The following is a 13,205-nucleotide window of genomic DNA, read 5'->3' on the forward strand; positions in this document are numbered from 1 at the left end:
AGTCTGAAATCTGGACTCGTCGCAACTTCAGCGATTCCGGATTTGGGATTTTTCCAGATATTAGATCATCGATTTAAATCTGACAAGATGGCATGCATAAATTATACAATTAAAAACATGAAATTATAATTTATGAAATTATGATCTAAAGGATATCAAAATTTACAAAAAAAAAAGCTAATATTTATTTGTTTACTTTACTAAACATTTCTTTCAATGTTAAGTTGTTTAAGTTGCTTTCGCAAAAAATTCAAAAAGTTCCTTTTTCTTTTTCAAGTCATATACAGTTAGTTGACTTTCCAATGCCATACTCCTCGCATAATTTTGAGACGGATATGACTTTATCCATTTTTTGCAGCAATTTTACTTTTTGTTTAATGGACATCGAAACATGGTTTCGCTTTGGCAGCTCCAGAATTGGAAACTCATTTTGACATAATAGAAAGTTCAAGCTAAGTTTTTATAAAATTGCTGTAATAACAGTCTGGAAAAAAATAATAAGCTGGATCAAATTAGAAGATTAGGGAGCAGCGCAGTCTGCTACATTAACCGAAATGCCTTAGAATCAAGCAAGATAATTTTAGCCTAGCTTAATAGCGTCCGTGATACATTATTGGCTGTGTATAACAAGACTGGCGACGAAAGCCAAGTTGTTTCACTAAATTTTGTCTTGCTCCTATTGCATACCTAATTAAGCCTGACTTGTATTAGTTTAGTTATTTACTATACCTATGGTTATTTCTTGCACATGCTTAAAACTAATTAGAGTCCTGAGTAAATAAACTTCCTCATATACTTAAGGCTTTATCTAGGGCTGATGCTAGATACCGCCTGGTGCAATCTCTACGGGTCCTAAATTCTGCTACAAAGCTTCTTCCTAAGTTCTAAATTTTCTCCGCGCCTAAACTTTGGATCCCAGTGCTTTCCCTAAATCATAAAAAACTTTCATCCCTTAATTTTGCTGCTCGGTGCTTCCCCAAATTCCAAAAATTTCGTCTTCCCTATATTCTGCCACTGCTTCTGGATTTGTGGTGAACAACATATCAGTTATTCTTAATTAAAGCAGAACTAAATATAATCTTTTGGCCTTTGAGTTTCATTAACAAAATCTATTTTTAGCATAAGAAAAGAAATTTTTGTTGAATTTTTCCTCGTCAACATTTCTTACAGCAGTGTTTCTCAACCGCTGATCCGCGGACGGGCACCAGCCTGCAAGAAATGTTTGCCGGTCCGCGAAATATCCAGCTATCTGTCTAAAAATTGTGCCAATGGGTTGAATTATTAAACTTACTGGTCCACGAGAACATACCGAAATATTTTACCAGTCCTTGGAGTAAATCCAGTAGAGAAACATTGTCTTAAGAGTATTTAAAAATCTATAATCATTGCCAAGCGTAATGTTAGCATAAAAGGTTGCCATACTCTTGTTATTCAATTCCTAATATAAAAAAAAAAGTTTAGACATTGGTGCATGAGTTATTACTGAATCTGTCATGTATTGATAAACATGCAGTGATGAAAGCAAAATATAATAAATAATGACTCGCCAGGTTGGCATCAGGGATATAAAATAGGCAAATGTTTTGGTTTGCCAAGCAGATACTTTGCTACGAAGCCAAATTATTAATCTCACGAATTTATGCTTGCATGATTGTTCTTCCATAATGAGGTGCATAAGTGAAATTAAGAATCAGAATTTTTAAGTGAAAATCTCCACGTTTTATTATGGAAGAAAAAATCAAATGTGCACGCGTAAAGCATACAAAAAAAAAAAAAAAAAAAATGTCTGCAGCTTTGGGGTCCGGATTTTAGATCATTCTGGATAATGGATGTCCGGATTTCGGACTTTGTAATGTACATCATAAAGGGGAAAACAATTGTGTGACTCAAGTATGAAAGGTTCATCTGATACATGCCCACAGTCAAAAAAAAAAAAAAAAAAAAAAAGATAGTTTCTTTCAGTTCCAAATAAAACGAGCACTTATCTTCACCAAAAATAATTCATAATGAGTTCAGCTAGTAAGCCCATGAGCTGCACTAAAAATAATTACTTTTAATTCTTTGCTGGAACTGACACACAATAAAAGGTGTTGATCTATGAACATTTGATTAAACCTTTCTATCATACCGACTATGCATAGAAGAGATATGTTTGATTATTTTCTATGTAAATAAGTTTAGACCTTCGAAGTGTACTTATTTAGAATTGGTTAATTTTATGCAACAGATTTTTTTTTTCACTCTATGAAAATGACATTTACTGTAAACAAAAATACAAAACTTTGTGATAATTTTGTTTTCACCATGAAAATGCTTTCGTTAAAATCTTTCTAGTTAAAAGTTTTTCAGGAATGGTCACTCATCTATTTTATCACGATGAGCACTGCCAGAATGCATTAAGAGGCAATGATATTACACCCTCATGAAGGAGAGATAGACAACTAAAAACGTAAGACTTTATTATTTATATTTTTCCAATTTAACGAAATATTTTGGCAAAGAAAGAAATTCCCTTGTTTTTTCTTAAGTTTTTTTTATTATTAGAAATCCGATTTTGAATTATAAATATATAATTTATCAAATAATGCATACCAGGTTTTACTGATGTGACCGATTCTCCAACACTTTCAACAATACCTCCACCTTCATGGCCAAGTATACAAGGAAATAAACCCTCTGGGTCTAATCCATCCAATGTATATGCATCTGTATGGCAAACTCCAGTGGCTAAAATCTAGAACACAAATATTTAGTAAAGAATATGTATTAACAGATGCAGTTTTGATTAGAAATATTAACTACAGTATAATGCTCTTCCTTATAGCATTTTTCTTTGAATAAATAAGGTAAACATCGATAATTACTGAGTTAATAAAATATAAATAAAATAAAACTTAACAGGTGCATCCTCGTTTTGAACAAAATAATTAAGAAATATTTAAAATCCCTTATATCGATGCATGAAACTGGCATTTGTAATATTAGTTTATTTCATGATATTTGAAGAAAATAAATTACGAGATTATTCATACAGTCATTTTTTATAATTATTTGATTATTATCAACATCAAGAGAAAAATATAATATATATTTTTAATTTAAAATATTAAATATATGTTTGGATTTCAATAAGCAATAAACATAATAAAAATTATAAATACATATTAATAATAAGATAAATTATTTGCAGCAATATATATTGATGACCAACTTATAAATATTATCTAAAAAAAAAAGTCATTAACACATACTAATAGCAGAAGTCTGAAGCTATATTGTTTTAAGAAATATTTCACAGAATACCTTTATTCGAACTTCTCCACTTTTAGGAGGTGCAACTTCAACTGTTTCTATCGATAAAGGTTTTTTTGGTCCCCACGCTACAGCAGCTTTGCACTTGATAACCTACAAAGAATTTAATCATGCATAATCATGAATCTGCATAATCATGTATATGCAGTCTTGGGAAACAAATAAGCACATGTAATATAAATATTAAAAAGTAAAGTTTAAATTCTACATTATTCAAACTCAGCTAAAGTATACTGACATCTTTTTTAGTTGCTCAATCATATCCGTCAACTATAAATAATTTCTTTTCATTTTCACAACCCTCAAACAAAAGATCACCTCTAAGATGGCCTGCATTCTGGGAGGATTACGGAAACATGCATCCAAATCCTAAATATAGCAAACTTTTGTATTAAATTGCAATATGTTATCATAACAACATTTTGTTTAGTAGTTAGTAAAATTTAGGTTGATATAAGATACTGATCATACGGTCAGCAAATTATGCAAAAAGCTAACAAAAAAATTTCTGTAAAAAAATGCATTTCCATCAGAAAGAGAAATTTTTATCGGTTGCGCCTATTTGATCAGAAAGACTTTTTAAGGGATTAGATGCCAAAAATAAAATTGCAATAAATAATATTTTATCTGACCACTGTTTAAACTATGTATTTTTTTTAATCCTCAGTATCATATTTAGATAGTAATAATTTACTCACTTTTCATTTGTTTTATTATTTCATTTAATTTTTATTTCCTTTATTATTTGCCTGTTTATCATTAATTGAACTTGATTTATTATTTTTATACAGTACAATGTCCACAATCTGAACTCGTCAGGACCTGGGCAATTCCGAATTTGGGATTTCTTCAGATATTAGATCATTAGTTTAAATCCAGTAAGATGGCATGTAGAAATTATAAAATTAAAAATATGAAATCGTGATTTATGAAATAATGAAGTATTTATGATCTAAAGGGTATCAACATTTACAAAAAAAAAAGCTTAATATTTATTTGTTTACCTTATTAAACATTTCTTTCAATGTAAGTTGTTTAAGTTGCTTCGTTTTTTGTGCTAATACTTTCTTTTTAATTCTGTAGACAGACATAATCTCTTGTTTAGTTACATTGTTGAAGTCCTGCAACTGCTGTTTCGACACTTTCTTCACTATCGGTAGCAGTATTTTCTGGATATAGAACCATACTACAAATTCTGCCATTCATTAATTGATTGATGATTGAGAAGCATTGTCATCACAATGAAAATCAAAATCAAAATAAATTTCTTTTATTACTGCTTCTCCACATTTCTTTACAAAATTCGTTAATTGGAAAATTTCACCTTTTCTGATATCCGAAAACCTTTAAAATTGAGGCTATCATCATGAAATTTAGCCATTCTTCACTATACATATTTGGCTATGCATCATGAACTTGGCGACTAATGACAAGTTGTTCTGTTAAATTTTATCTTGCTTCTATCGTGCACTACGACAATTAAGCTCGAATTGTATTAGTTTAGTTATTTATTATACTTATGTCTATTTCTTGCACATGCTTAAGGCTTATAAGAGTTCTGAATAAATAGATTTCCACATATACTTAAACCTTATTGATGGCCGGCACTAGATATCTTATCACCTGATGCAATCTCTGTGGATCCTAAATTCTAAATACGAGACCTGGTGCTGGTTCTGGGTTTATGTGAATAACAAAATCAGTTGTTCTTAATTCAAATAGCCCTAAATGCAATCTTTGGGTCTGTGAGTATCATCAACAAAATCTATTTTTAGCATATGGAAAGAAAATTTTGGTAAATTTTTCCTCGTCAACATTTTTTAGCTCATTTAACTTAAATCTGTAATCATTGCCCAGCGTAATGTCAGCATAAAAGGCTATCATATTTCTTTATTATTCAATTACTAGCATAAAAAAAATTGTTTAGGCATCGCTACATGAGTCATTAATCAAGTTGTCATATTTTAATAAACATGCGGTGATAAAAGGAAAGTGTAATGATTTGCAAGGTTGGCGTCAGATCAACGATGTATCTATGTGGAACATTTCAGTTTGAGATGTATGCCAAGCAGATACGCAGCAACGGAGCCAACTTACTGATCGTACAAATTTATGCTAAATTGATTGTTTCTTCATAAGGTATTTTATTTAGTGTCGAAGAGAAATTAAGAATAGGGACTCTCCAGATGTTTTATTATGCATGGACGAAGGGAATCAAATGCGCATGTGTAAAGCCGAGAAAACGTTGTTGGTGGTTTCGAGGTCTGCATTTTAGATCATTCCGGATAATGAACGTCCAGATTTCGAACTTTGTACTGTACATATTATTTGTTATTTATCATTTTATTTAAATTAATTTTGTTCTTTCTCCTAAGAACCTTCTATAGAGTTCAAGAGCTTTTCATTTTAGAAATTGAGTCCTGGGCAGCAATAGATTTTTTGCTTTCTTGAGTAATAACACTGAATTTACAAATTTTGTCATCCCTAAATTTTACTACTCAATACAACTATACCTGACCTTGATTAGGTGGTAGGGTTACAAAAATTCCAAAGAAATGAATATGCTTTAATTTTTTTAAAAACAGGTAAATACACACAAAAAAAGGAGACTTTAAACATATCTTCACGAATATTATGAATATACAATTATTCATCTAGGAAATTTCACAACATATTGCAGTAAAGTATATGGTGGGGGAAAAAGAAATCTGTGAAGAGCAAAGTTATCATATAAAGGTTTGGTTATTATTTTCTGACTAGTCAACAGCAATGACACTGGTTGTTTTGCTCTTTTACACTCCTAAAATGAGCTTTGAATTCTATATTTCACAATTCAGTTCAGCTTATTAATGTTCCATTGTACTATAACGATGAAATGAAAATTAACAAGTTTTATGAGCATCTTAATCATTTTAGATATTACTTGATTATGGGCTTTGAAAATATTTCACCATGAAATAATATGAAAGTGGACCTTGGTTATGTAGAAGAATGTACAGTGGCTCTCAAAAGCGTTCTTTTGCTTACGAGTTTCAGCGAAATATTTCTTTATTCATTAATAAAAATTTTTAATAATATAATATCTATAAATTTCCCTTAGCAAAATTACATTAATTATTTTATGAACATATTAAATTTTTTTTTGGAAAATCAATAATAGAAAAGTAACAGAAAAATTACCTCACAAAAGTCTTCGTATACTTTAAAGAAATCGGCACATATTAGTAAATAACAGTATTTCTGTCAGCTAATATTCTGTAGTATATTCTGCAATATTTATGACAGCTTTCTGTCATATTTCCTACAGTATTTATAACAGTATGGGCATAGAGTTCACCAGTTTTTTGTAATATTGGCATCAATGTTCCTATATTCTTTCATCATGGCTGTTTTTAGTTCAGTTTTAGTTTTAATGTTGTATTTTCATACTCTACTCTTAATTTGCTCCAAATGTCTTCCATTGGATTTAAATCTGGTGACTGATCAGAATATGTGGACAATTATAGACACCTAAAAAGTGAAAATTAAGGGCCATGTGCTTAGCATCGTAACCCTAAAAAAAAATGAAGTTGTTCCCAGTACCCAAATTTTGGGTGAATAATTTTAAATTATCTATTAAAATATTTAAATAAAGAGCATGGTTCATTATGCCATCAAAAAAAATACTAAATTATTTAATCTTGATGCTGACATGCACTTTCACAGAAAAACACCTCCATGCTTTACTGTTTCCAGCCATGGTCTTGGGATTAAGTCGTCATTTTATTTTCTCCATAGAATTATATGCCCATTGGAGCTAAAAATGTTAAATTTGTTTTCATCTACAAATAAGATATCCAGTATGCTTCGGGCTTATTTACCATTGACTTTGAGAAGAAAAGCCTAAGCTTTCCATTTTTTTTGCATTTTCAAAAAATTTTCGGCTAATCTTTGGAATATGGTAACAGGTAATTTGGCGACATTTTCGTAAGGCGATAAAGGTTACTAGCTAGGACTTTAGCAGTGTACATGGATAAAGTCAAGAGTGTGTGCAATGCCATTTTTGTGCAATTCTGGGATGTTATTTTAAGTGAAAATACGTCGACGTGTACATGGATACCGTGTATGTGCAATTCTTAAAAACGCAGCAAGCAGTTTGCGATTCTGCACTTTCTCCCAATTTCGCATCCAATCTTCATCATGATTAAGCACTTTTGTTCCATAAAAGTTCTAGCATAAGCGTAATTTGGCTAGCAGATTGTTGGAAAAAATGTTGAGGGGAAAAAAAAAAAATGCCTTTACTTCGTGAAAACAAAATGGTGTCAAAAAAAAATCTAACAGGTTGCTGTAGCAGGGTTGGTCACCAAATTTTCGCAAAGTTACCATAATCCAAAGATTAACCAAATTTTCTCAGCAGAGTGCTCATGTACTCCAGCTGATCCGAGTACTCGTTGAACAGTTTTTAAATGAAATTAAAGTGGAAATTTTTCAGCAAATTCTGTAGAAATCTTTACAACACTCAAACGTTGATTTTTCACAGATTTGCTAATTATAAATCTCTGATCACAATGAGTCACATCAAGTCCTCTTTGCCGGACAACCTCTTCTTACTTTATTTTGGATTCCATTTTCTTCTTTAAAGCATTTTATCACATACTGCACTGTACAATAGGAAAAATTTATTAATTTAGAGATATCCTGAAATTTTCAGTATAAAATTCTTATGATAAAAATTATCAATTTTCCAATGCTTTTCCTTGTTTACTTACGATTACGAACCATTTTTAAACATTAAATAAAACATAACAAAGTAAGCAAGCAAAAAATAAAGTCAAACGATTTTTTTTAAAACACCAAAACAGAAAATAAAAAAAGTGGTATGTGATAATTAATTTTAAGAAAATGTTTCTGTGTACAGTCACTTTTGTGGCATGTTTTATTCATGCCTCCTTACATTTTCAATTTTAGAAAAAAGAAAATAAATCAGTATTAAAAATAAAAAATACTGGTTTAATTCAAAATCACATAGAGATGATATGAACAAATATTGCGCTTTATATCTGAATTCCAGGTTACAGTACTCTTTTTGCAATTCTTAAAGTGTACAAATACATTATGCATTCGCACACTGTATGTATGCACAAATAGAAAAGTAAACTGCATAAATACAAAGAATATTATTGAAATTAACAAGTCATTTGAAATAAATAATATAATAATATCAGTCTTCATGTATGCTTTTTAATGAGCATTAATTTTTTATAATGAATGATTTTGGTAATGGAACTACTAATGATATGATTCTGATGTTAAATATCTGAATATTTAATTAAGTCTAACTTTATGGTCTCTGAATAATTTCATTTTAGAGTTTTCCTTTTCCACTCTAATAAAAAAATCCTCTGTGTGGGATGGCTTTTATAAGCAGCATAAAGGTATTGTTAAATATTTAAAAAAAAAAAAAAAAATCAAAATCAAAAAATCAAAACAAAACAAAAATTGAAAGGATTCAGATTTATACAAATGCCCAAAAGGGTTCTTTTAAAGTTTAATACGGTTTGTCAGTAGAGATAGCTCAAGTTGAATGGTAAAACCTTTTACAGGCTACTACATGAATATGTACTTAGACTAACATGAGAACGTTATATATCTTTCACATATTTAAAAAGTGAAACTATATGCAAACTAATTCTGCAAAAATAAATGTATTTATCATGAACTAAATGATTTTTTATTATTTCAATTAGATAAAAAAGTAACAAAAATAATATTCTTAAGAACTGCATATGCTGATTTTAAGTAGCTTAGTTTGTTAAATAATAACAAAGATTAAATATGAAAGAATAATATTTTATATTTTTCTGAATCACATACTATTCTGCAGATAAATTCAGTAATGAATCAAATATAGATGTAAAATATGTACATTAACTGATTAAACTTTGCTTGAATCTGCAAAAAGTTCTACAAATGTCTACAGCAGATCAAGACAATTCAGATCAAACAAAATTTAATAAGAAAAATTGTGCTGAAAATTACTAGGAATGGGCAAAAGCAATTTCCACAATTTTTTTGTTCATTGAAAGCAAGTAAATCACATTTATTGTTACAGAATCTTTTTCTTAGTAAAAGCTGAAAATTAAGAATCGGGAGATGTGATTTGGAAAAAAAACGAAAGGCCACCACTTGTCTGTTATGCAGTGAGATTTATTTACTACTTAAACTATATAATTATTCAGTACTATTCGGTTTTGAGGGCCGTAAAAAATCGCCAAACTATTGTTGATGCCAGTGCTGCCAAAATAATAACAGCAACCCTAACGCAAGAAAGGAAGTATAATAGTAAATAACTAAGATTGATGTTTTAATTTAGATGAAAGGTTAATTTCATATACTTTTTTACTATTACAATTTATATAAAAAAGGCTAAACATGACTGAATGGAAGCATAAGAGTGAATAACTATTTCAGATCATTATTATAATTTATATAAAAATTGCTAAACATAACTAAATGGATGCCTGCATTGCAGTTTTGCTACCGAGTTATCGCTAAAGCATAGTTTCATCTTGTTGGTTGTTCAAACACAATTTTCTATAATGAATGACACCTTTTCTTTGAAACAATTTTCGGCAAAGTGCAGAATCGCCCACTTTTTTGTTTGCCGCTTTTTACAAGGTAAAAACAATTGGATTTTTGTCAATTTTCTTTTATTTTTAAATGAAAATAGGTCGATGTGTACATAGATAAAGTCAAGGGTGTGCGCAGTGCCATTTTTGTGCAATTATGGGAATTTTTTTTAAGTGAAAATAGGCCGATGTGTACATGGATACCGAGTATGTGCAATTCTTAAAAACGTGTCAAGCAGTGGGTGATTCTGCACTTTACCCAAAATTCTATTGCCCACTTTTCGTCATGGGCAATTCCCAAATTGTTAAATCCATAGGATATCAAAAAAATTTTAAATCAAAAAAGGATTTAAAAATTAAAAAAAGATTTAAAAATTAAACTAGTATTTCAATGACGTCTTAAGAAATATAGAACTACATAAACTTACACAATCTGAAATCAGCACGTATGCTAGATTTGGCTCGCTGTTAAATGGGCGCGTTTGCTAGATTTGGTGCTTTTGCGCATACTGTTTTACTGCAGTTTTTTACTGTCCTCAAAACAGAATACTACCAATTATTCTATATATGGTCAACCTTTCAAATTGTGATTTGTCCAAGTACCCATTTATAAAATTCCACCAAATTTTAATACAAAAATATATATAAAAAAGTCGTCTTATTTTCTAGCAAATACGATTCATACACCTCACATCTTTTCTATTTGTACTGATAATAAATAAATAAAAAGGTTCTAAACAGTACATAATTCTTAAATATATTTAATTCAAATAAAATTATACTTTTTAAAAGAGAATAATATATGAAACATGTTTCATAAAAGACATAGGAATGTAAAATTTTTGTTTCCCATTTAACGTCCTCTTTTACATTACCTACTGATGTTTCAACTAAGTTATAAATATTCCTTCAAAAAATTAATTAAAATACCCAAGACTCTTCATATGATTAAAATAAATAAAACGGACGACGTTTCCTCATATCATCGCCATTATTTGCTTAATATACATGTAGATTCGGTAACGCCTAGTTTAAAATATTATAAGGAATGTGAATAAAAGAAACATGAAGTAATGATTTATTAAAACTCAAAATAAGTATGAGATATTTTAATAGGCAATGAATACCTTTCCTTCAGTTGCAGCCATGTTAATGAAAATTTAGTAAAAATAAAAAAAGGTACAAAAATTTTTATCTGATACTGAAGTTTAAATTCCGGAAGAAATAGGAAGCAAAGTTGAGGAGCAAACAAATATCTTGCTTTGCATTATTTAAGTCTTTCTGCCCGCAGATCGAAAAATTAAATTTTTATACGGAAGAACTGCGGTCACATTAATAACAGACTTGTTCCTTGCCTTCCCCCTGTCTGAAATTTCGCCATAGATTGCGCCAAAGGAGTTTCATTTTCCCGCCAGAAAATACGGAGGTTCGATTTTGAAAAAGGCTATCTGTGAAATCTTCCAGGGGTAATTGAAGATTATCTCAACACATTTTATTGAAAAAGGCAGTACGTTTACTTAATTTCTTCTGTTTATGGTAAATTTATGCATTTCCTTTCAATTTCTTTTTATTGATGTTCGCAATTGTTTTCGACCTAAGGTTGATAAAGAATAAATCTGTACACTGTTTTTCGTCAACAATTGTAGCTGTTTTCTGATAGTTGTAAATCTAGGTAGATGAATTTTGTTTTATGTAAGCTCATTTAATTTTTAAATACACACTTTATTGTGTCAATATATATGTTGATGTATGCTTATTGAGTATGTATGCTTGGGTCTTTTGATGTATGTTCAGTGATTATGAACCTAAATTGGTTAATTTAGATAAATTTCAGATGTTTAATATTTTAATTTAAGGATGTGTTTGATAAAATTTATGAATGAGGATTACATCTGCAAATTTTTGGATTTAAGTTGCATTTAGAACAGTAGTTACTTTATTTATAATCAAACTATTTTATTTTTATATATGAAAAATTGTCTTTAATTTTTTATATTAGAAGTATTAAAATTGTGAAATTGTACATTTTGGGATAAATTTATCCATTAAAAATATATATCTGATTTTGAATTCATTGGCCCTCTAAAAGAATTAAGTGTACAAATAATTTACTATTAGATTTAAAGTCCATGCACTATATATATTAAAATATATTTTTTATCTTTGTTGCTTTTTTTTTATTACTTTAATGGGCACGTTATGAAAATAGTGTATAGGGAGATTAAATATGAAATACCTTATTAATATTTTTAGAAATTTTATGCATTACATCTATAGGTATCTTTAATTATTACTTATCTGCTCCTATCAGTTATTTACATACTTCCTTTTTCACCCTTTATATTTTAGGTCTGAACAACTATATGCAAGTTTTATGTAAAAACAGAATCGGATCTAGAAAAGCATTTAAGAAGTACTCGTTTTGTAAAACAGTTCATATATCCTTGACCTCAGCTGGAACAACTGAAGTTTAAATATGACTTTCAAGAGATTAATAAAATGTGCCTCTGATCTCAATACCTCACCAAGTGACTGCTCTCTTCAGCATATATACAAGACTATTCTTCAGAACGCGTTGCCAGTTTTCATTTGTCATGATAATTAGTATCTAATTATATTATTGTATATATTACATCATCTGTAATATTTCATTAATAAATTATTCCAAAAGTGAATATTTGAACTGCTTAATTCATATATGCACCTCATTTAATATACTGTAAAATTTTCTCTGTGTTCACAGTACTTTCAGAAACTTAGACAAATATTATAAATTTAATTTTATCAGTACCCTAGAAATATTGAAAAACTGAATATATGAAATGTGCATGAGATTCTAGTCTTGATTTCTTCATTTAATACCATACATAACTTATCACAAAAGCTTAATATGTAGTATTAATAAAAAATATGTACAGTATTTTTATCACTTAAGACTATTCTGTAGCTTATTGAATCAACTGCTTGGACTAGTAATTTATTTTGATGGCTTCTTGCAGTAGTTTGAGGTGAAAAAGTTTACTTTACTATTTATCACAATTATTGCTATTTCCTCACAAAAATAATTCATTTTCAAGTAAGATAAGGCTGTACCTTATTCATACAGGTTGAAGCAAGACTGGCACCTTTGCATTCAAGTAGGTATTATGGGGCCTTGCTGATTGCTAAACTCCACTCTAAATGGAATTCCGATGGTCTCCTGCCCCTCATCCCCTACCACCAACTTCTTGAGATGATTTTAGCTTGCTTTGTGTGTTTAGTGATCCCTTACCACACAGACACTAT

General features: G+C 29.5%; 1 protein-coding gene and 1 long non-coding RNA gene across 4 annotated transcripts in view; one reads left to right on the forward strand and one right to left on the reverse strand.

Moving 5' to 3' along the window:
- Fdh (alcohol dehydrogenase class-3 Fdh) overlaps positions 1-11,201 on the reverse strand; it is a 43,822-nt gene extending 32,621 nt beyond the window's left edge. For both annotated transcript variants that reach the window (XR_015044363.1, XM_035376428.2), the window contains exons 1-3: positions 11,048-11,201; positions 3,304-3,405; positions 2,593-2,734 (exon numbers count right to left, since the gene is read on the reverse strand). Coding sequence is in view for 1 of the 2 variants with exons in the window: in XM_035376428.2 (XP_035232319.1) it covers positions 2,593-2,734; positions 3,304-3,405; positions 11,048-11,068 (265 nt within the window). In the remaining variant the exon portion in view is untranslated. The remainder of the gene's footprint in view (positions 1-2,592; positions 2,735-3,303; positions 3,406-11,047) is intronic.
- A 74-nt stretch (positions 11,202-11,275) lies between these two features.
- Positions 11,276-12,595, forward strand: LOC118204109 (uncharacterized). 2 transcript variants are annotated; one of them, XR_004760739.2, is made up of 2 exons: positions 11,276-11,427; positions 12,270-12,595. It is a non-coding gene; the product is annotated as an uncharacterized LOC118204109 (long non-coding RNA). The 2 variants fall into 2 exon arrangements; XR_015044364.1 differs by having other exon boundaries at positions 11,290-11,456.
- Positions 12,596-13,205: the final 610 nt, after the last annotated feature.

The sequence above is a fragment of the Stegodyphus dumicola genome, chromosome 12, assembly GCF_044657685.1.
Source record: "Stegodyphus dumicola isolate Sdum_Otavi_A_Nest chromosome 12, ASM4465768v1".
NCBI lineage: Eukaryota > Metazoa > Arthropoda > Arachnida > Araneae > Eresidae > Stegodyphus > Stegodyphus dumicola.